This window comes from Balaenoptera physalus (genome assembly GCF_965194825.1).
Source record: "Balaenoptera physalus genome assembly, chromosome: 1".
In the NCBI taxonomy this organism is placed as follows: domain Eukaryota; kingdom Metazoa; phylum Chordata; class Mammalia; order Artiodactyla; family Balaenopteridae; genus Balaenoptera; species Balaenoptera physalus.
Window position 1 is genome coordinate 41,120,856 of NC_138882.1, and position 23,584 is coordinate 41,144,439.

General features: G+C 43.9%; 1 protein-coding gene and 1 long non-coding RNA gene across 3 annotated transcripts in view; one reads left to right on the forward strand and one right to left on the reverse strand.

Moving 5' to 3' along the window:
* Window positions 1–23,584, forward strand: part of LOC309665729 — a 202,620-nt gene that overhangs the window by 156,036 nt on the left and 23,000 nt on the right. The window lies entirely within an intron of this gene.
* The window catches only part of INTS7 (integrator complex subunit 7), an 88,900-nt gene continuing 82,218 nt past the window's right edge, over window positions 16,903–23,584 (reverse strand). For both annotated transcript variants that reach the window (XM_082471455.1, XM_082471456.1), the window contains 3 exons: window positions 23,175–23,273; window positions 21,628–21,813; window positions 16,903–18,386 (listed from right to left, as the gene is read on the reverse strand). In XM_082471455.1, the coding sequence (XP_082327581.1) occupies window positions 18,099–18,386; window positions 21,628–21,813; window positions 23,175–23,273 (573 nt within the window). In that variant the 3' untranslated portion in view covers window positions 16,903–18,098. The remainder of the gene's footprint in view (window positions 18,387–21,627; window positions 21,814–23,174; window positions 23,274–23,584) is intronic.

A 23,584-nucleotide genomic window follows, 5' to 3' on the forward strand; every position in this document is an offset into this window, starting at 1 on the left:
CTGAGGGCACTCTTCAGCTCCATCCCCACTCCTCTTCATGAACTTGCAGCCTCCCTGCCTTCTGTTCTGCATACTTGCTACTCCCTTTGCTGTCAAGCATTTTCATTTTTTACTTGCCTGAGACTGAGTCATAAGACATCTTTTCCAGGGATCACCATATTTTATGCTTTTTCTTGTATCATATTGCAACATAAAAAGTTTTGTCCAATGGACATTAAGAAAACAGAGAGGGGGCTTCCCTGGTGGCGCAGTGGTTGAGAATCTGCCTGCCAACGCAGGGGACACAGGTTCGAGCCCTGGTCTGGGAAGATCCCGCATGCCGCGGAGCAACTAGGCCTGTGAGCCACAATTACTGAGCCTGCGCGTCTGGAGCCTGTGCTCCGCAACAAGAGAGGCCGCAATAGCGAGAGGCCCGCGCACCGCGATGAAGAGTGGCCTCCACTTGCCGCAACTAGAGAAAGCCCTCGCACAGAAACACAGCCATAAATAAATAAATAAATAAATAAATAAATAATTTAAAAAAGAAAACAGAGAGCTCTTTTCAGCTCTGCAATCACATCATGCCCAAGGGCTCTTCAGTGAAGAGATATAACAATCTAGCACAAGTGCAGAAAGGACCCAAGCCCAACACTCTCATCGTATAGATGAGGAAACCAAGAAACAGTGAAGTCAAGCAGCTTTGCAAAGGTCACACAGCACTAATTGCCAGAACAGGAAAAATGGCACCTTCATTCAGTGAGGAAGGAGTCCGTGAATGGTACATTTTAGGAAGGGCTCTGCCTGTCAGAGGTGCTAATTTCTGCATACTACCTAGGAGTATTACTCTGATCGATTGTTTATAGAAGTAGACATATTCTTATCAGTCAGGCCTCTTTTACCCGATACTACTCCTCCGGGGGTCAAGACCAAGCCCTCGCTGCCCTTTTTAACTAGATCGCGAGCAGAATAATCCAGGTTCCAGGCCACCTGGTTCCAGAACTTACAAGTTGTCTGACCTTAAAAACACCATTTAGCTGCTGTATCCGTGGCTCTCCAGCCTGGCCTTGCTCCCACAGCCGTGGGGCAAGGAAAAGCACGCAGGACCTCTGAGGGAGAAAGAGCCCTTTGTACCAAGAGTTGTTCTCCCTCCTTCCTGTGCGTTGGGATCCTCTACGGAGCTTGAAATTGGAGGAGGGGGTATGGTGGGCGAGCAGGGACAGCGGGGAATGAGGGTGGGACCTGGCGTCTGGGAAGCTTTTCTCTTTTTTTTGGAGTAAAATTGCTTTACAATGTTGTGTTAGTTTCTGCTGTACAGTGAAGTCAATCAGCTGTATGTCTACCTATATCCCCTCCCTCTTGGACCTCCCTCCCACCCCCCTCCATCCCACCCATCTAGGTCGTCACAGAGCACGGAGCTGAGCTCCTTGTGCTATACAGCAGGTTCCCACTATCTGTTTTACACATGGTAGCGTATTTATGTCAAACCTAATCTCCCAATTCGTCCCACCCTCCCCTTCCCCCACGTGTCCACATGTCCATTCTCTACGTCTACATCTCTATTCCTGCCCTACAAATAGGTTCATCTGTACCATTTTTCTAGATTCCACATATATGAATTAATATACAATATTTGGTTTTCTCTTTCTGGCTTACTTCACTCTGTATGACAGACTCTAGGTCCATCCACATCTCTACAAATGACCCAATTTCATTCCTTTTTATGACTAATATTCCATTGTATATATGTACAACATCTTCTTTATCCATTCACCTATCGTTGGACATTTAGGTGGTTCCCATGTCCTGGCTATTGTAAATAGTGCTGCAACGAACATTGGGGTACATGTGTCCTTTTGAATTATGATTTTCTCAGGGTATATGCCCAGTAGTGGGATTGCTGGGTCATATGGTAGTTCTATTTTTAGTTTTTTAAGGAACCTCCATACTGTTCTCCATAGTGGTTGTATTAATTTACATTCCCACCAACAGTGCAAGAGGGTTCCCTTTTCTCCACACCCTCTCCAGCATTTACTGTTTGTAGATTTTTTGATGATAGCCACTCTGACCGGTGTGAAGTGATACCTCATTGTAGTTTTGATTTGCATTTCTCTAATAATTAGTGATGTTGAGCATCTTTTCATGTGCCCCATGGCCATCTCTATGTCTTCTTGTTATTTAAGCTCCACAGGTGATTTTGATGCACAGTCAAGTGAGGAAACCACTGACAAAGTATAAAAGACAAACAGGAGAGGAGAAATAAATTACACTGTTAGCTAAAAATAAGCCTTAGATTATCTGCACATTTTAAACTCTGTTTAGAGTTGATAACTAATTGTCTGCCTTTTTCAGGGCACTCAAAACGCTGATCTCAGGTTCCTTTCCTTCTAGAAAAGATGTATATTACATCAGTGACATTTCTCTTACCTTGCAGTCTACACACACACACCATGAATCATCTCCACGTGTCACTGTGCTGAAGTCAGATTCTAAGTCATGTCTTTTATCCTTTGACCACTGAGTAATCACTCTGGCCCCAGTCTGTTCTTTCAGGTCCAGGAAAACAATCTGATTAGGCTATGGAAAATGGATTCACAGTAGTCCAAATCTCCACAGGGTGTTCTATAAACCCGACTGCTAATGTACTGCTTGGGAATATCTGTCAGATTCCTAGTTCTCCTTTTTAAATAACTGAGTGGCCTTGAGCAAATTGCTCCATCTCTAGGTCTCCGAGATGATTATTATTACCTGCTCATCACGCTTTGCAAGGTAGTATTTCCCTCCTTATAGCAGTTCTCTTCGGAGTACCAGTGGAATGTAATCAGAAACTTGCTGCAGTGGCCTTAACATTAAAGAAAATGGGTAGGAATGAGAAGCATAAATTTGAAGAGCATTTCATTCAGCCCCTGAGACACCAAGGTAGACACTGTTACTTCTGTCTGCCCAGCACCTCCTTCCCCTCTTCTGGGGACAGAGCCTCTTTCCTTGGGGGAACCGCTTCTTTCTCCCCCCATACGGTTCCGGGCCGCTGATCAAAGTGCCCTGGACTGTTCGTCTGGGGCCACGGGGGTGGACATGTGACCCCAGCTTAACCAAAACAACAGCCACTCATCCGGCCACAGCAGTTGGTCTGAGGATTCATCTAAGGACCAACTCCCCCCCAAAATCGGGGATTTTCTAAATGAAGCTGGTGGGGAAACTCTTCTTTCTGGTCAAGTTGCTACGTAACTGTGACACCAGAGCTGCCACATGAGAAGGATGGGAGGATGAGGCCACCATCCAGAGGTGAGGCTGTGAGAGACAGACATGGAAACAAGGAAAGAGAGTATGTTGTATGGTGTTAAGTTCCCTCTGATTAACTCTTTTTTAAAAATAAATTTATTTATTTATTTTTGGCTGCGTTGGGTCTTCGTTGCTGCACGCGGGCTTTCTCTAGTTGCGGCGAGCGGGGACTACACTTCGTTGCGGTGCGTGGGCTTCTCATTGCAGTGGCTTCTCTTGTTGTGGAGCACGGGCTCTAGGCGTGCGGGCTTCAGTAGTTGTGGCACGCGGGCTCAGTAGTTGTGGCACACGGGCTCAGTAGTTGTGGCTCGCGAGCTCTAGAGCGCAGGCTCGGTAGTTGTGGCGCATGGGCTTAGTTGCTCCACGGCATGTGGGATCTTCCCGGACCAGGGCTCGAACCCGTGTCCCCTGCATTGGCAGGCGGGTTCTTAGCCACTGCGCCACCAGGGAAGTCCCCCTCTGATTAATTCTTAATCCAAAGAATTCTTTGGATTCTTTGAGCTACCCCAAGATTTCCACCCCACAAAGCCTCAAAGCCTCTTTTTCACTTAAGCCAGTTTGTTTTAGAATTTCTGTCACTTGCAACCCAGAGTCTTGATGAACAGAAATACTCTGACAGCTTTCCTCTCTACCATTCACTTTCTGAAACTTCAAAAATGTGAGGCTCTGTGTATCGGTGAGCTGAGTGTGTTCTTGTCTCTCCTAGATCAGCATTGGAAGGTTCAGTGGTTGGTCACCTTGCTTACACTGGTGTAATATTTCCCAGCACCCCCTTCTCTGTGAGAAGTTGGCCAAAAGTGAAGTTGCATGTGCTGTGGGTGGCGGCAGTGACACATCAGCCGTCACGCTCTGAAGGCCACTGTTGGCTGGAGCTGGGGAGGGGCACACGGAGAGGCAGCCAGGCTCGTGGGCGTCCCTGCTCTTCCCCGCTGCTCTGTGACTGCCGGCCCTGCTGACCGACAGTGACGCCCCCACACACCATGAGATGCTTTGCTGCAAACTCACAGAGGCAGTAGCTACAAAGAGCCAACGTCCTTCCAAAGATTCCACACCAGCCCCTTGGTGGCCCCAGTCCAGCAGCCAGACCTGCCTTGCTCCTTCTTGTAAGCTCTGCTTTGTTCACCCGCACCACGGCTGGTGAATGACTTTTCGGTGATCCTTCAAGGACTTTCAGTTCTTTACTTGCCCAGCTCCTCCCACGATTGTGCATGATCTAATTCTTATAGTATTAATAAATTCCTTATGCCATAATACTCATAGTGGTTCTGCTTCCATAACTTAACCCTAAGCCAGATGTCATTGGGTGAACCCTAAGGAGCTTCCCGCTGCCTTTCTTTGCTTCACGCCCACACCCAGTCCTCCTGTCTCCATGGTGCTGCTCCCCTCTGGTTGCTCACCTTTCCACACCTCCATGTGTTCATGGGAAGATCTGATCCTGTTCCTGCTCATCTTACCATTGTGTTATTTGCTGTCTCAAGCTACTCTTGCCTGTGGCCTCTGCCTGCTTCACTTTTACACTATTTCTTACTCTCCAGTCCAATCACAAGGCTGTCTGGCAGGTGGCCTGGAGATTTAACACAGACTGGCATCCAGCTAAGGCGAAAGCCAGGACATCCTGCCCAGAGCCTCCCACTCCTGATTTCCAGTTAGGAAATGTCATTAGAGAAGGAAATAAATACCTTCAATGAGAACTTGATGGGCACTCTGTGTTGCCCACAGATGCCAAAAAAAATTTTTTTTCAATGAATTAACATAGCAGAAACTATTTGATGTGAAAATTATCAGGGAATATTTAAAAAATCAACATGGTCTGCTGTTGGCCCATCGAACGCTCCATGAACAGCCCTGAAATTTCCACTGGGATGGGCTCAAGGTCTCTGCCAGTTCTGTGATAATGGCTCAAAGGCCAGAGCTATTAACCCCAGCCCGGCCATTGCTCAATACGCGACCTTGGTTGAGTCAGCTGGTCTATATAGATTAATGAAGTAGATAAAGATTTAAAAACCACGGTATCTCAGGCTTGGAAGCAACATGAGGAGTTATCCCTAATTCAGGCAGCTGACCCTTGCTTATCTCCATCCAACCCCTCTGGCTTTGCTCGACCCCTCCCTCAATTGGGGCCCTGTGGCCATGTACCACTGTCCCATCACTGCAGGCAAAGGCTAGGGATGGTGACTTAGGCCTCTGTTGGGACTCTGTCCAAGAGTTGGGACAAGTGTCTAACAGTGGAATTTTCTCCATACTTATTTAGGCACCTTAAATTTTTAAAAGAACACTCCTGCCCAGTTTGACATGAGACATGGACAGCAGGAGAGGACTGAGAGAACTGGGAACATGCAAGAGGAAGAAGAATGTATTACAAACAACAATCAAGCAAGTAGCTGCTGGTACTGGGCATCTAGTACTTCCTACATACTTTATATCTGTGTTGACATTTAATCCTCACAACAACTCTATGAGGTAGTTGTGTTTTCTCCAATTTACAAATGAAGGAATTGAGACCCAGTGATCTCCAGCAATGTGCCTTGAATTGCACAACTGGTAAGTGGCAGATTTGGGATGCCAGACACTTTGGGGTGACCCCGACCTCTGTTCTTTTTCCATGTATAATCCTATACCTCTCTACCCATCTCTCTGTCATGCTTGATTAAGGGGCTTTTCCAGGTTTCTGGTCAGAAGGAAATTGGAAGCCAACACATCATATCATTATATCATCTATCAACCCATATCATATGTCATGTCATGTCCTATCATATCACATCCATGATTGGTTGGGTAAATTTATGATTAAACAATGCAGTTTTCTTTCAGTCACACAGATTCAGTTATTCTCACCTCTTCCTTTTGTCGTCTACATACATTCCCCAGGTGAATAACTCCTCTGGGTATTTGGGCTGGGTGGATTCTGCCAGGCTAATGAAATCAAGGTCAGGTGACCTGACCAGGTAAACCAGGTGAGCAGTGGCCTTTACTTGACGTTGGTTTGACAAGGTTTATTTGGTTGTCCTACACATCACACCTGTCCTACATCTGTCCTCAGAACCTCCTGGAGCACCATGGGCAGCCAGCAGAGCCCTGACTACAGCCTAGATTAGAAAATGACTTGTCCTAGTCAGTTTGTGGCAGAGCTGCTCCCAGAGGCCAAGTTCCCTGACTCTCATTGCATGTTTAAATGCTTCTTTCATGTATATATAGGATGAATCCTTTTTTTTTTTAATTTCCTACTTAAAAAAAAAAATTAATTAATTAATTTATGGCTGTGTTGGGTCTTCGTTTCTGCGCGAGGGCTTTCTCCAGTTGTGGCAAGCGGGGGCCACCCTTCATTGCGGTGCGCAGGCCTCTCACTATCGCGGCCTCTCTTGTTGCGGAGCACAGGCTCCAGACGCGCAGGCTCAGTAGCTGTGGCTCATGGGCCCAGTTGCTCCGCGGCATGTGGGATCCTCCCAGACCAGGGCTCGAACCCGTGTCCCCTGCACTGGCAGGCAGACTCTCAACCACTGCGCCACCAGGGAAGCCCATATAGGATGAATCTTTACCCATGCCTAATGCTGATTTCCAGAGCAGGGTTGAGGGCTTTAGCCACCCCCTCTTCACCTCCACCAGCACCCCATGCCCACACACATTCACCTCCTTCTTTCTTATAAATAGCTGATGTTTTCCCAGTTCAGATAAAGTCCTATGCAAACATGGCAAGCGGGTTCTCAAGCTCACTTTCAACCATCAAGGTTCCTGGGTAGAAACTCTGGAGCCACTAGCACATGTTCTTGTCTCTTCCAGGAGCCACCATTCTTTTTCTTTGTAGATTCTGCCCTTCCTCCTGTCAGAGCCATGTTTAAACATCGTTTTCCACTCCAGGATGACCAGGTTGCTATGGTGACTTTGTTTTTCATAGACACAGTGCATCTGGCTGGTTTTCCCAAGTTTCTGACCAGAGGTAGCAACGGCCGGTCAAGGTGTGACCCAGATGACTTTTAGGCTATACAGATTTTAGAAGCAAAAGTGGCCATGAAACTTCCATTATCTAGAGACCTGTCTTCATCCTACAGAGAATGAAAAGTTAACTGAGATTTGCTAAGGCCAATTCTTTGCTTCTTTTATGCAGAAGGGATGCAGAAGTAATGGCCACTTTGCCCCAGAACCCAGCAAATGGGCTGGGCTCACTCCAGCAGGGAAATTTCACCAAAGTGAAAACACCTGGGGGACAACACTGGCCCACCAACCACGACCAAATGAACTCTCCAGCGGTAGGCTGGCATGGGCTCCCCTCTCCCAGGGGTTGTTGATTGCTCAGGTTTTACAATCCTCAAGCCCTGTGCCAAGGAGCGTTTGTGGTTTAAATCAATGTGCTTCTGGGAATAAGTGCCCTTATTATTCCTAGTTCACATTATTTGCCGTGCTCTTATACCACTGTGACATAATACCCTTTGTGCAGCTGTACAATAACAGTCCTTTCAGGAACCTCTAAGAGCTTTCTAATTAGGACCACAACCACACAACAGACAGAGAAACTGAAGACCAGAGACAGGGATGACAAAGCTTCGCCTTGGTCACAAAGGAGTCCAGCCCAGTTCTGACGCCTACTCGGAGGCTGTAGGGTCAGGGCTAGGCCACTAGTTTAGGAAGGGCACCTCTGCAACGTTGGCTGCAGAATTATTAGGCTGCCTGAGTGCTGGGTCCTTTGTAGTAGGGTCACCTAAGCAGTTGAGTTATTGAGTTGAGGACCAGAAATATCCAGCATTAGTTATGCAATAGCTCTTGAGTTTACAGTTAGTTCTCAGTGGCTAGGCTCCTAGGACCAGAAACTCTATTAAGCCTAGGTCACTAGAAACTGAATTCTGCATTAAGTAATTCAACTCAAATGACTGCCTACTATGTGCCAGGCACCATGCTGGACAGCAGGCATGCAAAGATGAACTCCCAATCCTCCCGTTGGATGTTCACAGTTTAGGTAGAAGGCGAGATAGCTATATAAGCAGGGAGATACATGTAAGCAGAGAGTAGACCAGAAGGCTAGGGTAGCACCCAACTCTGTGGGGCTTTCAGGGAAAGCTTCTTGGAGAGGAGGACTTTCAACCTGGGTAAATCTACAGAGATGGACTGAGATTGCTAAGCAGAACCATGGGGGAAAAAAAGCATCACACACTGAATGCCAAGTGCCACAAGGGCCCAGAGGTGTGAGATGCACTGGGGTTCAGGAAACAATGAGAATGTCAACACGTCTAAAGCGGCAGCCATGGTTATCTCACTGTTCTTTCTCTCTTCTGTTTTTATAGCCAAAACGCTATCCCTTTTTATTCTCAATATCTTATTTTGGATGTTAAAAAGACTGAACATCGGGTTATTTTGTCTTTGCGTATTGCTTTAACCCTCCACTTCTCCTTAGGGCATTGTGGATGTCTCTGACTAGGGAAAGATCACATATTGGGGAATGTCCAAAAGAAAAGCAGAAAGATGAATATTTCACTGCATTATAAGGACGTAAGGGCAGCTCAGGGAACCTTGGACAGGAACTCAGCTGGGCTGTCCTTTTTTATTGTTTGTACGCAGAGCAAAAAACATGGTCTTGGATGACTCCCAAGGTTACCTGTCACAGGTCCAGCCATCCAAAGGGAGTCTGTGGTCCAAAGCTCGTGGGGTAGAAGTATAAAGGAAAGCAGATAGGGGGTGGGAGGTGAGGGGAAAACATGAGCTGGCCGGCAATCTAATAGGTGAGCCGCAGAGGAATGAAAGCATCAGAGTGGAGCTCTACGAGTCTGATTTGTGCCTGGCTCTGGAGTCAGGCTGGATTGGAGTGGTGAGAATCCAAGGCCACCTCTGCCTTCCTCTCCTTGCCTTTGTCTTCCTTGGCATCTTACGTTGCCCACTCCACCTCCCACAGGGTCTTTCAGGCAGCTCTTTATACATGAGCTCAGTTTATGAGAAGGACAATGGGGTGGACTGCTCAAGTCTCACCTCAGTGCGACTGGCACCTCAGCACCTTGGCACTGTGGACAAACATGGATCAAGCTGACACACATGACAACCACCAACCAAAGCTTCCAGAGAGCAGGGACTCTACCTGCTGCAGTGCTTTGCATATAACAGGTGCTCAATCAGTCCTTGAAAAAGAAAGGCAGGGAGAGAGAAAGGGAAGGAGGGAGGAAGGTGCACCAGAAAAGAGCTGGCTGGCAACAGTGAAACCCAAATCACCCAAAGCAACAACATATTCCAAATTCTGATCAAGAGAAGGCTGGTGCTGGAGGAAAGTGAAGGTGACTCTAAAGAAAAAGACAGATGATGGGAATTCCCTGGCAGTCCAGTGGTTAGGATTCTGGGCTTTCACTGCCAGGGTTCCGGGTTCGATCCCTGGGGAACTAAGATCCTATAAGCTGCGCGGCTGGAAAAAACATAACAAAACAAAAAACAGATGAACAGACATTTTTTTTTTACTTTCTTGCAAGTCTCGGCTCTGGTTCCCTCCCTACTGCCTCAGACCTCAGATCAGAACCTGAGCTGCACTCCAGGCCCCCCGCAATGGCAGTGGTATGTGCTCCTGCCTTGACACTGCTGCTCGCAGCTCAGAAATAGTAGAAAGCCTTCCCTATACCTCTTGCCTCCGAGGTGAACACTGAGTCAGCAGGCAGACCAGTTGGGACTGCTCCACGCAGGGATGTGAACCAGGGCTGGAGGCAGAGAATAGTCACCAGGGGTGGGACAGCGGAGGGAGCCGTTTTTTCTCATCAGCAGGACACGGTCACATTAGCCACTACATGTCCACCTTAACGCTGACTCTGAGGGCCAGGCAGGCTAACTGCTCCACACAAGACTGAACATGATACAGGTCATGGAGGAACTCTGGGCTTGGCTAGAGAATCAGAACATGGAGGGATGGACGAGGGTTTCAGTGATGGAGAAGAGTTTTCAGGTGGTGGGAAAATATGAACAAAGTCATGATGGTGAGAGTGTGCACACCAAGCTCGTGGGATGCCCAGGAAGCTAGTTTTATTACAGGCTGGGATATACACAGAGATGGGGTGAGAGGTGAGGCCTGGCCACCACGCTGGAGTCTCACTGTGGAGGGTTTTAAATGACATACTGAAGAATTCAGGCTGTACAGGAAACCCAATGGGAATAAAGATTTTGGACCAGATGAGTGAACTGGGAAGCAGTGGGAAAAAGGATTACTCAGAGGAGGCAGACACTAGCGGCAGGAAAAACAGGAAGTGAAAGTGGTATTCCAGGAAGACATAATGAGGTTGTGAACTAGGGTGATGGTGGTGGCAACAGGAGGGAGGAAACACGGTGAAGGACAGTCCCCCATCCTCCAAAGTAGGCCAGCTCTTCTCCCTGCCTAGACACATATCTCACACACAGACAGACACACTTAGGAGGCGAGAGAAAACATAACCTCTTCACCACCCCCCTCTCCTCTCAGCTGTCAATTTTTGTCCCTTTAAGTCCTCAAACCTGGGACATCATCTTTAAGGCAGAGATGATCTGAAACATCACTGTTTTATGAAGCTGACGTTTCTTTCCCCGGTGTTCTCTGGGCCACCAGGCCACGCTGGCCACTCTACCACTGACACGGAAGGCAACCAATGTTTGGTGGGCCCGCCAGTAGCCGGCTTTGTGCATGTATTATTACCTTTAATCTTCACAACTCTTCAACAGGCAGGTATTAGCCCCATTTCACAGACGAAGAAGCCAAGGCTCACAGAGATGTTATGAGAGTAAACAGAGACTCAGAGAACAGCCAGGGGGCTGACGTGGGGCGTGGGACAGTGGACAGAGGTGTTTGTTCCCATTAACAGGACATGGTAATTTTAGCCACCATTTGTCCACATTCATGCCAACCCCAAGGGTCAGGCAGCAGAACATACACGAGACTGGATTTGATACTGGTCACAGAGGGAGACAGGGCACCATGTCTGGTTGGAGGAATCAGGGCCAGGGTTTCTGCTGGGTCTGGAGGGGCAGATGGGCTTTTCAATGTGGTGTAGCTGAGGATGCAAAGGGGAGTGCAAAGAGGGTGCAGGGGAGACTGCATTCTGCTTAAAGTTATTTCCCTATGACCAAGGCTTTAGGGAGCTTTCTATCCCCTCAAACACATAATTGAAGCAGGTTAAGATTGCTGTGAGGGGTTTAGCTGGGATGTAAGGAAAGGTTTAGTGAACTGGGAAGATGGTTAGATACGAAAGGAGCAGACTCTCAGGCTGAGAGAGCTTTTCCAAAGGCCACACAGCAAACAGCAGCGACTCTGATCTGGATGGTCCTGTCTAAACACATTCCTCTCCCCTTTCACTGGAGAAAATGATCAACTACCAAGGAAGCTAAGGCCCCCCTGGCATAATCAAGGCCAGGGTGGGTTTCCCACAGCCTGTGCAAAAACAAGCAGTGGCATGGCCGTGAACCCAGGGAACTTGTCTATGATTGTATTCCCAGTTCCTGGTACCCTGTACGTGTTCAATCAACATTTGGTGAAGAATAAAAGATCACCTGTTTCCAAAATTGTTTGTGTCCTTGTTGGCTGTGCCTTTTGCACAGATCTGAGAAATCTGAGTTCACAAACGCTTGCTCAGACAAATGGACAAATGCTGACTGAGCTACAGTGCCCTGTGATGTCAGCTGAGTTACCTTGGTGCTTAGGATGAAGGAAAAGTGCTTTCCATCAGCTAACCTGGTCAGCATGCAGGGGAGAGAGGCAGGGGGAGGCGGTGCTTGGGGCAGACACGTGGGCCCCCTCCTGCACCAAGGGCCCTCAAGGAGATTCCAGATGTGCTCACTCCCTGAGAGAGACTACTCCAGGCAGGGCTAATACTCTCTTGAGCATCCCGGGGGACACTGTAACCACTAAGTAGGATAGATATGATCTTGCTTAAGTGATTCTGTGATTACAGTCATTTCTCCCTAATGCCCTGATACCTTGAAACGTGACATTGAGGGGTTCGTGTCCTCCAACGGCCTGGCCAGAAGCAGTAGTTTCTGCAACAGGAGACAATATTTAATTCTGAGTGTAAGCTCCTATCTCCTCAAGGCTAAATCCTGACTTCACACTTTAGGAGTGTACCTTTTTTCCAAATGCTCTTTCGTTCCTCTCTGGCTGCCAAGTAGTAGGTACCCAACTGTCTCTGCTTATGTCAAAAAGAGGCTCTCTGAGGAGGAAAGGACACTGCATTCGAAGTGCTGGAAAAGGAGAAAATGCCACATGACGGCCAGTTTTCTAATTACCTAAGAGCCTGTCCTGTTACATATAAGGGGGGTGCTACTAGAATTTCAGAAATGGCATCTTTTGTGCTCTGTCAACAGCTTTTATAAAGCCCTCTCCACATTCTCTAAAAATAGGTCTTTTCTGTCAAATGAGACTGCAAGTTGCTTGAGGGGTCTCCCTGTCAGTTTCCTTTTGCATTTCTCAGCCCAGTTCAGGGTCCGGCATTGTCAGGAAAGCCCCTCTCTCCAACCTGCACTTCTACAGTAGGCTTTTCATCTGCTTCTCCTGTCAAGTGGGCGAAGGGGCTGGGGGGATTTCAGAACTAACCCTCCTAATCACGGGACCGGCTGCCTTTGCTGGCAGTGGGGGTGGGAGGGGAAAGCAAGGATGGGGGACACACGTGTTAACAAGTCGCCATCACTTTGCTCATCTCCTAAGTGTGAGGTGACACATAAACAGAAAGCATCTTTAGCCTCACTGCTTCCAGTGGGGGAGCTGGGGGTGGCAGTGGTAGAAATTGAGGCAGCCCTGCCTACTTTCACCTTCCATGACCTTAAGAAACAGGAAAAGCAAACATTGGTATCTTCTCATAATTCCTCAGTCTAACTCAGTTCTATTTTACTTGTCACAGTCTTCTATTTTAAATTTCTTTCTTTAAAATACAAATAAGCCACAAATAATCTTCATCAAAATCCACAAACGAAATCTCCTGAGAAAACCAAAAGGTAGAGAGTATTTCTTCTCTGCTTACAATCTGAATTTTGAGGGTACTGGGTAGATGTTCATCTTCCTGATTGTTCTGATTCATTTGGTATTACCTCACATATATAATTTTATTAAGAAAAAATTATCTGGAAACAACAATAAAAACATTTTTAGTCTCAGTTTGCCAGCTAAGTATCACTAGACAAAAGCTAGACCTGTAGTCATGATCTATGAAGAAGACAATCCCCAAACTCATTTCACCAAGTCTCAATCTTTAACTAGACCTAAATAATAAGCAAAGAACACAATTATTGCACAACAAACTGGACTGTGCAGGAGAGAACTGCTCTGGGAGAGATTAGCAAGTAAGCAGGAGGATAAGGGAAAAGATATAGACTGAAAAAATGTTTTGTAACTGTAGTAGATTTGAAATAAGTAAATTTACATTTAGCATTCTTCATTATACTGTGAAAATCAATGACTCCAGATCTTGGTATGTTATTTAAGAAAAAAAACATGACTTACACTCTGTTTAAATCTGTTACAATTAAACATCAAATTGCTCACAGAATGAGGAGACTGGGAGATACCACAGGATAGTGGACTAATGCCAGTTAAGCCAATAAAATACACAGCTCTTGGAAAGGTCTTTGTGTTCTTGGGCAAGAAATGGAAAGGAAGACCACAACCTCCTGGAGTGCTGTTGGCAGGAAATCTAAGCCAATTCACCAGACTTTTGGACTTCTCAGTACTCCCATCATACTTTTAATGTTGGTGACTGAAAAAACCTAAATCCAAGGGCACATTATAGAGAGAACAGGGCTATGTGGTTGAGCAACACAGTATTGTATTATCTGAAGCAAAGCAAACACACGAACCCCCGATGCCTTCTTTGCCATCCACACTCTTCCATGTGAAAGCTTTGGTGCATCAAATAATTCCAATGTACACACCTATCTAGAAACCTACTTAAGGACTATCTAGGTCCTAAGGTAGCAGTGAATCTCATTTCTTCTCTTATTACTCTTGCACTGTCCAGTTCTATAGGCAGTAGCCGCATAAGGCTATTTAAGTTTAACTGAATTAAAAGTAATAAACGATTCAGTTACTCTAGGCTTACTTTAGATACTCAACAGCTCTATGTGGCTAGTGGCTATATTGGATAGGACAGACTTAGAACATTTCCATCATCTCAGAAAGTTCTGTTAGACAGCTCTGCATATACTCTGTATACCAGATGGCAGGGTCATCTTATTCTCAGTATACTGCTGGCATACATTGGCACAAAAAGATCAAGTGACCTATCCAAGGATCCACGGCAAGTGAGTCTTATAAATAGAACTTAAACTGACATCTCTGGGACCCTAGACTGAAGATCTTGTTTGGCTGGTTTGTTCTTCTCTGAACCATATTTCAATGTGAAAAGTGACTGACAGCCTTCAGTTGCAAATTACCTGCTACCTTGGTGGGTTTGAGCCGGAAAGCCACATCACAAGATCTCTTAGTTTAAGTTGGACTACAATAGTACTTTAGTTTCTAAATAGTCAATATACTATGGCCATCACCACTGAAGGCAATCAGTACTTTTGGAAAGTATTTTCATAATTTTCTTTGTACGTTTTTCTTTAAATATTTTAATTAAATAGGATTTCAGCACTGCAGTAGACAGAAATTCCATTTTGTTTAGGTCAACATTAAGCTATTTTGTTCTTAATCAATGTACCCAAAATGAATATGAGGGAAGATAGCTTAAATGTGTGTTGACTAGCTGAGAAAAGGTAACTTTTATTTTGAATAAATAAAATGCTAAGGTTAAGAACTGATCTATGGACTTCCCTGGTCGTGCAATGGTTAAGAATCCGCCTGCCAATGCAGGGGACATGGGTTCGATCCCTGGTCTGGGAAGATCCCAAATGCTGCGGAGCAACTAAGCCCATGCGCCACAACTACTGAGCCTGCGCTCTAGAGCATGCAAGCTGCAACTACTGAGCCCACATGCCGCCACTACTGAAGCCTGCATGCTCTAGGGCCCATGCTCCGCAACAAGAGAAGCCACCACAATGAGAAGCCCACGCACCACAACGAAGAGTAGCCCCCGCTCGCTGCAACTAGAGAAAGCCTGCGCACAGCAACAAAGACCCAACACAGCCAAAAAAAAAAAAACAACAAAAAAAACAAAAAAAAAACTTATTAAAAACAAAAGAATTGATCTAACACTGTGAAAAATAATACTAGGGAGGATAATAATAGCGGTAATAATAACAGCAAACACTCATGTATATCTGCTTACTATGTGCGAGGCACATTCTAAGAGCTTTATATATATTAATTCTGTATTAACTTGCTTAATCCTCACACCTAACCCATGAAGCACTATTATGCTTCCCGATTTGGGGAATAAGGAAACTGAGGCTTAGAGAGATTAAGTAGCTCATCCAAGGCCACAAAGTTAGGTAGAGTTAGGGTTTGGAACTGGACAGAGTGGCTCCTAAGGTTGGGCTTTTAGCCACCAGGTTATACTGCAAAGTCACTAAATACTGGGAAAAATCAGTCCTGTCTTCTTAAATCAATCGGCCAGTGCCTTTATCACTCATATTTCTAAAATCAGGGAACATGTTCACTTCATAATCAGTATGTTTATCTTTCTTTTCTGCATCTTTCCTTGAGCATTCTTTTCCTTTTCATTCATGAGTGTACTGTTGAAATTATAAACACAGTTTCCCCCCACCTCAAATAACTGTTTAACAGTTGATGCCAAAAATGCAGTAGATATTATACCAAAAATAAAATCAGTGTCCCCAACTCCAGATCTAATGGACATCCTGAAAGAAAATAGCCTTTTTTCCTTCACAGTTACTTTTCACTCCAAATTATTTGGATTTGTTTTTATTTTAATAATTCCTTTCCAATTTGTGCCAGGGGCTCTACAGTATACCAAATCAATCAGTTTATAACTACAGCTATCAAAAGCCTACCTTTTAAGAACATAAAATACGGGAAGGTCTCAAAGTGAACTGGGGGAATTGGTAGTTTACAAAATTGGCTTCTTTTCAGACAATTCTGCCTTGAAACAGCACCAGAAACCTAAAATTAACATTGTAAAATTTCATTCTGAAAATAGCCACTTTAAAAGAAAAGAAAAGAAAAAAGATTTTTCTCAATTTAAGAAAGAACTTTTTTTTTTTTTTTTTTTGTCTTTAGTCTTTCAGATAACAAAACTTTAGACTGGAGTCAAGAGGTCCCATCTAATCCAGTCATTTTACAGACAAAGAAACTTCCGTCTACAGAGATGACGAGACTTGCCCAGGTCACAGGGCTAACACTTCGGAGCCTACAGTGGAACCTAGGCTTTCCGGTCAGCTCTTTCCACACCTGGTGGAAGGGCAAGAGGTCCTGCACACGTCCCCCACTACACTCTCTAGCAATTCTTCCTAAGGCTTATGTTCCCAGATGCAGTCACGCCTGTGCACATCATGCACTGCGTACATCTGGGCATCAACCACAGTGGACACTGTAGATTTACACACGTTTTATGACAATGCCCTGGCCACTGGCAGAAGAAGTGCTGTGCTGGGACAATAGCTCATGAAGCCAAGAGATCTTAAGAGGGACACGAGTTGCCTGCCAATCACTTTCACCCCTAGAGGCCACATTACACACACACAAAAATCCCCCAAACTCATTTTTTTCCCTTTAAACTCTATCCCTCCTTTGAGCCAATGTCGACTTTAAAGAGAAAACGGCAAAACGAGCAAAGCAATTGAGAGATTTATTTTAAAAGAAAACTTCCAGGGAATGTGCCCTGCGCTTCACCTTGGGAGCTACTTCCAGCCCAAGTGCCCATATCATCAGTGTCTGCAATCCTGTGATCCCTGATGTCTAGAAATCATGATCCTGAAGCACTGAACGATCCCAAATCAAGAAAGAACAGTTAAATTACATGTAGTATACTGTGTTAAGAAAAGAAAGTGTATTATTATTATATTTTATAATGGTTTTCAACCAGTATTGACATAGAAAAAAAGGGGGTTTTCTGGCTAACGAGAAAACTTCTATTCCCTGAGCATCCCAACTAACTGAGTGTGTATTATAAAGAGACTGCTGTTTCTAGACAACCAAGTTTAGCGTTACCTAACTTGCCAAGAAGAATTTAAACCAATCAAAGGAAAAGATCTGCCCTCCTAACATTAAATGTGATTTTTTTCATTCTTAGAAACAATAAAAAAGTCTGTATTGCATAAAATCACACATATATTAGAAAAATCAAATTATTAATTTCCAATCTTTCTATGTAATTGTTAGCTGCTCTTTGGGTCAATTAAATACTAAAACAATAAATTAAGATTGCTTTAGCAGAGAATAGATAGGTAAACAGTTGAAATAATACGGCAGGATGTTTCCATTCTGCTAGACTGCATGCTCTCAAAATCCACAAGACTGGATGTTTCAGGGGACACTTTCAAGTCCAACTACGGGAGTACTCAGTTTCTACTATCCTGGGTAAACCCGGCACATACTGGTCAGAACTTCCAAAGGCCCAGTTCAGAATCAGAGGTCTATGTCAGGCAGCAAGTGACATATTTTGGTAGGAAAGCAGTCAAATTTACTAATTCAATGATCCCAATATGCGACTTTTTCTGAAAGAAAAAGAGAAGGCTCAGCAAAAATAAAAGTAATAATAGCAAAACAATGAAAGTGCTAAATAGGAGATGAAGGACTTGGTTTAAGAAGAAATAAGGGGAAAAAAATCTTTCTGGTTAGGAACCCAATGATTTCTCCAAGTAAATTTTTAAGAAAAGAAATTTTTTTTCAGAATGTTCTATCACAGAAAGCAATGAATAAACGGACTCCATAGTCTAACTTTTGTACCTTTATCCATATGAAAAAGCAAACTATTTTCGCTAATTTGCTCAGTCCCTGGGAAGTCTGTAGTGCCTCTGTTGCACAGCTAAAACCGCGTGTAGGCATTTCGCTGCTGCTGCTGTTGTAACGGCTGCTGGACCTGCTGCTGCTGCAGGCGAATCTGCTGCGAATAAGGGTCTTCCAGGGATTTTACAAATATGGTGGTTCTGGGACCAGTCTTCCATACGATGCCGTTGGCGTCTTTCACAGAAGACTCCACTGTAATGTTGTGTGTGCCAAGGATAGCAAAGTTCAGCAGGAACTGGGTACTGAAGTAATCATTGTGAGGCTCGACCCTCTGCTCCATCTCATTGGTCATATTGTCAATGGGTATCTGGAATGAAGAAAATCGTTCAATAACAATAGCTAACGTTTATTGAGTGCATGCTGTGAGCTAGGACCAGTTTTAAGTGCTATTTAAATCCTTGCAAACAACCAAAAGGTAGGTACTAATATTATCCTTGCTTCATGAATGAGGAAGCTGAGGTGGGGAGGTTAAGTAACTTCTCCAAGGTCATACAGCTAATGAGTGGTGACGTTGGCATCTGAACCCAGGCAGGCTAACTCCAGAGCCTGTACTCTTAATATGAGGTGACACTGCCTCCTCACTAGAAGGAGCTTGAGTAGAAGGAGCTTTCTCAACCCCTTCTGATGCTGGCCTTTCTGCCTTGTGAAGCAGTTCAGAACATGCCACCCCAAATACGCTGCTGTGGCACAGCGATTATTTTGAGTTAAGGGCACTTGAAAAACAACAGATACAGAAAGGGCTCTCTGACCTGCCCCTTTTTACCTAAAACATAAATCAAATTTTCCATGAGAAAGGTAAACCTCCCTGCACCAAAAAAGAGAAGACTATCACCAGAGACTGGGAATCGATGTTGAGATGGATCTGTACAAACCAACCTAAGAAAATAACCCGTACCTTCCACTAGCCTCCCCCAGTGCCCCAACACATCTCCTAGTCATTCTCCCTCAACTTACTGTCCCTAGCCCCAAACCCTCTGTCTTGCCATTTTGTCAGGAGTTTATCGTCTGTGTGTCTAAAAGGTATCTAAGCTTTCTGTTCTGGTCACTTCTTCGGGTCTTCATCCTCCTGTGAAGACTCCCATATATATGTAAAATTCTAATAAAACTGGCATGCTTTTCTCCTGTTAATCTGCCTTAAGGTCAGTTCAATCTTAGGCCCAGCTGGAGACCCTAAGAGGGTAAAAGAGAAATGTCTCCTCCCCTCTCCTTGTTCACCCAACCCCAACTCCAATTCCCATCTTTCTTTGCCCTGTGAAGAGATATTCTAAAGAAACTGGATGCAACCACCTGTTTCAGTCAGTTTAAAATCTGAAAGACTGAAAAAGAACATAATGCTATGCAAATATATGGTTTTTCCCCTCCTAGCTAGTCTGATTTTATATTACTTAAGTAATGTAGTGATTCTTCCCTCCTTTAACAAATTAACTTTAGAACTTGCATGTTGCTTACTTAAAAATCAGTGTCTTGTTCAGATGGGCAGTACAACATATTACGAAACACAGATTTATGAATTCATTTATGTATTTAGCTAGATACTCATACCTTTGTCCTTCAAAGAACAGAGTAACACCTGCAGGTGTATCTCTTCTTGTACCCAAGATGAAGTATGTCAAGAGAGACACTTATTCTAAGAATGCATATAGAGGTAATCAGAATAAATATTTGATTAGACTGCTCTATGTTTATGTGTGTATTTCTGTTGTGTAATTAATTATATAAATGTGCCCTGAAGCTTTGTGTCTCAATAAGCAGTTATCATGAGGTCAGTTTTCCAGAGACACTGATCTGTAACATTAATGAAATGAAATCACCACAAATTCAAGATCTTAAAATTATTTATAAGTCCTTTTTTGTTTTTTGTTTGCACATTCAACTTTTGTAGGATTTTTATTTCCCTAAAGAATATGCACACCAAACAAGAACTTCCTTAAAAGGACCAGAAACAGGCCTAGTAGGCAACCTGATCACTCTGAACACATGATGCATTTTAAGTTGCAAACTCACTGCAAGTAACATTACAAAGCAATCATGTACTACCTGGCTTATTACGTCAGCTTCTTGACTTTAACCAGTGCCTCTTGAGAGGTAAGTCAACAATGAGAAGACCAGTAGTACTTCTCGACTTGAATGGTTTTTTAAAAAACAGTAGAAATCACTATATATAAGAACAAAGAGAATCATGGTTACTGTTCTTTCAAACTCAAAATGAGCAGAGAGCTGCAGACAGGGATAAGTTGACTATGTACGTTCTCCTTATGATCTTCTGTAACAGAGATCACTGAAACATAAGAGAGTTGTACTGTAAATACAGTAAATGATTTTTTTCATTATTCACCAAATATCTACTGAGTGGCTACATAAGGTGCCATGCTTTGTGCCCTCGAAGTCAAAAGAGAGGGAGAGAGTGAAGGCTGAGCCTTCTCAGAGTGGGTACAGAGCCTCGGAGAGAGAGAGAAAGTTACCAAAGTAAGGAAAGTAGTGATGGCTTAAACCAGACCTTCCCTTGGCCTTTTAGCCTAAAACCACCAAAGAGAATAAAATGCTCTCATTTTATATCTTTACTGATACCCCTTTCCTTGCTCTGGACCTCAGTTCAAGGATGCCCACAAATAAACCCAGACATAACCAGTTTGGACATTTAAACAACTCTGTTCATACAACTGTGCACTTGTTCACTTGTTCCATTTACTGTGAATAAACCACCAAGGAACTGGAAAGAGATGTCTAAAGAAAGGAACATTTTACATTTGGAATGTTGGTGTTTCATGGGCACAGATTCAGACTCTTAGCTTTGGCTACCAAAGCAAGCATGATTTTGGTTAACCTACCTCATGATTTCTCAAAGCAGCAAATTTCTAGGGTTAAACCCTTAACGAAAGATTTTACTTCATCTGATCACTGTATGTCAATATAGTATACTTTTTTTGGAACATGCTAAAATTTACTTAAAACAAAGGAAAAATAAATAGATGTGTTCTTTTGGGGTCAGGGGGTTAGGGAGAAGGTATTCTCCACTCCTGATGCTTCCCTCCATGTGGAGGGACCTTTCATTAGATGAACAGTACTGGTCTCTAGGGGAGAAGGTGCATCCTACTGATTGGTAAGTTGTGGGGTGCGGACTGGGCCTGGGGAGCTAAGCACCTTCTCTCTCCCTTCTTTGGGCTTCAGGGTACTGCTCCTCCCAGTTTTACAGGGGCAGGCTCTTGTGTGTACTGGCGGAGGCTGGTGGGAAAACTCAATTCAGAGCCACAAGGCTAGGCAGTCCTTGCTGCCAACCTGAGCTAGGTTTCTCCCCAGCTCTAACAGCAGTGACACCCTTATTTTGATCTCTGCCTGCCTGGATGCTTTGTCTATCAACTGGTTCGGGCAGGGAAAAGAGAAGTGTTGTTTATCAGCCCCCTTACACCCTAATACGTACTTTTAACTTATGTCCATCTGATCCCTTGGGAGGTATAACTACAATCTGCTTAACCATGAAAAACACTGGAAAACTTCCATCAATGAGTTGATAAAACCTGCATCACAACTCTGCCTCTTTTCTAAATTACCTTGTAGTCTTGTCCAGATTTACTCTGCAGGGTGGAAGAAACATTCAGACAGACAGACTGAATTTTGCGGAAGAGTCCTGGTTTAGATCCGTGCTGGACCACTCCCTCTACCTTCAGCGCTAGTTGCTGGTTATTCTGGACAGCAATGGGTTCAGCAGGGTTCCGGGGGGATGGTGACAGGGCAAGCTGGAAAGCCAACATTAAAATAAATGCTAACAACCAAAAGCAAGCTTCCTTCCAACAAACATGTCTGTGCTAATCGTTGATTATAGATTAAAACGTTACTTGTACACACACAGGCACACATACATACACACAGACACACACAGACACACCCCTGCAATGACCCGACTGTGCTGGGACAACCAGACAGATATACCTTTAAAGTCAAGGGCTCCTTATCCCTAATGTCTCCTTTTAAATACCACTGTTTTGTTTTTTTTTAACCCCCAGCCCCAGTTCTGTTTGAGGGGAACAGAGGATTAGAGAATAGCAAGGGTACTGTTCTCCCAATTTCTGAGGTGGGGCATTTCTTTGACAATGAACCAACTCCAGTATGGAAATGCACTATATAAATTTTCATGTCCAGCTGCTGTCTCTATGGTCTTAGGTAATTTTAAATAAACTAAATTCAAATGTAAATGAATCTAGAATTCTAGGATTACATACGCTATCAAGTCAGCATGGTATAAAAGTCAATTCCCACAAATAAACCAAATGACATTTTTAACCTCTCAGTTTTTCTTTAAAAACATATTAAGAATCCTAAATACCCTTTAATTAAAGAAAGCGCAAATCTTGCTTAAATAAAAATACGGAAGAAATTCGGTCTTTCTGGTAATGTCGTTGAGTCACTGAACCCTGGAGACATCTTACCTTAGGACTTCTTATCTACATAATCAATTTTCCTTGTTATTCAGGTCATTTTGAAATGGAATGCTCTATTATTTGTAATCAAAAACATTCAAATAGATGCAAAACTGCACTGAAGACATTTACTGATAGGGATAATCTAGGGAATCTCTTACAAATGACAATTTCCCCCCTTTCCCAACAATTTCATTCTTTGAATCAAAATAGCTTTTGAATTTTGAGTGGCTTCAATATTTTAAAATACTGACTCTACTCATTGCCCAGCTCCTCAAAATTTGTTATTTGAAGACAAAAGTGCTTTGCAGATAGGGCTGGTGATGTTTTACTGGACCTGATTCATTCTAAGTTGGGTTTAAACAGTTTGATCAGACATGGACTCAGTGCAAGTTCCTTGTGGGCTCCTATGATGAACAGCACTCAACTCATTCTTGAGGACAGGGACAGAGCTCGAGGTACCCAAATGCCTGTCACACTGCATATGGCACTGTCAGGAAAGAAAGGAGAGGAGAGGGTTTAACTCCCAAATCACTTGATGAAGGGAGGAAAGGCTTACAACTGAAGAGTGTAAGTTCTGTCCAAACCAAAGGTAAGATCCTGAAGCAGAGCTATGCCCCCTATAATCTTCAGAAGAAGGTATTAAACTATATTAAACCTGAGTGTTCTTCCTATATTACCTTGATGCTGGTAGACTGCAGTTTCTGGAAAAAATATCTCTGAAATGAAAGAGGAACTTTCAGCAAAGAAATGATGGCATTGCAGAGGCATGCTGTATGCTGGGGAAAAGAAAGAAAAATCAAATGAAAATAAATTTCCAAATTTCATCAACAAATAGTTACTTTCAGGAAGAAGTGTAAAACTACAAACGCTCATAAGATTACTACAAAAGTACACACCAATCAGGTTAAGAGACATAACACTCAGGAACTGCATACATTTGTCAAATCACTCAGGTCAAGGAGGACAATTACAGATTTTTACTTTATTCTGAAATATATTCAATAAAAAATGACAGAGAAAACCCACTCCTCAAGACCAAGCAATGTGCAAAGTCTGCGTTTCTATAGAGCTTAGAGCTACTAGACAT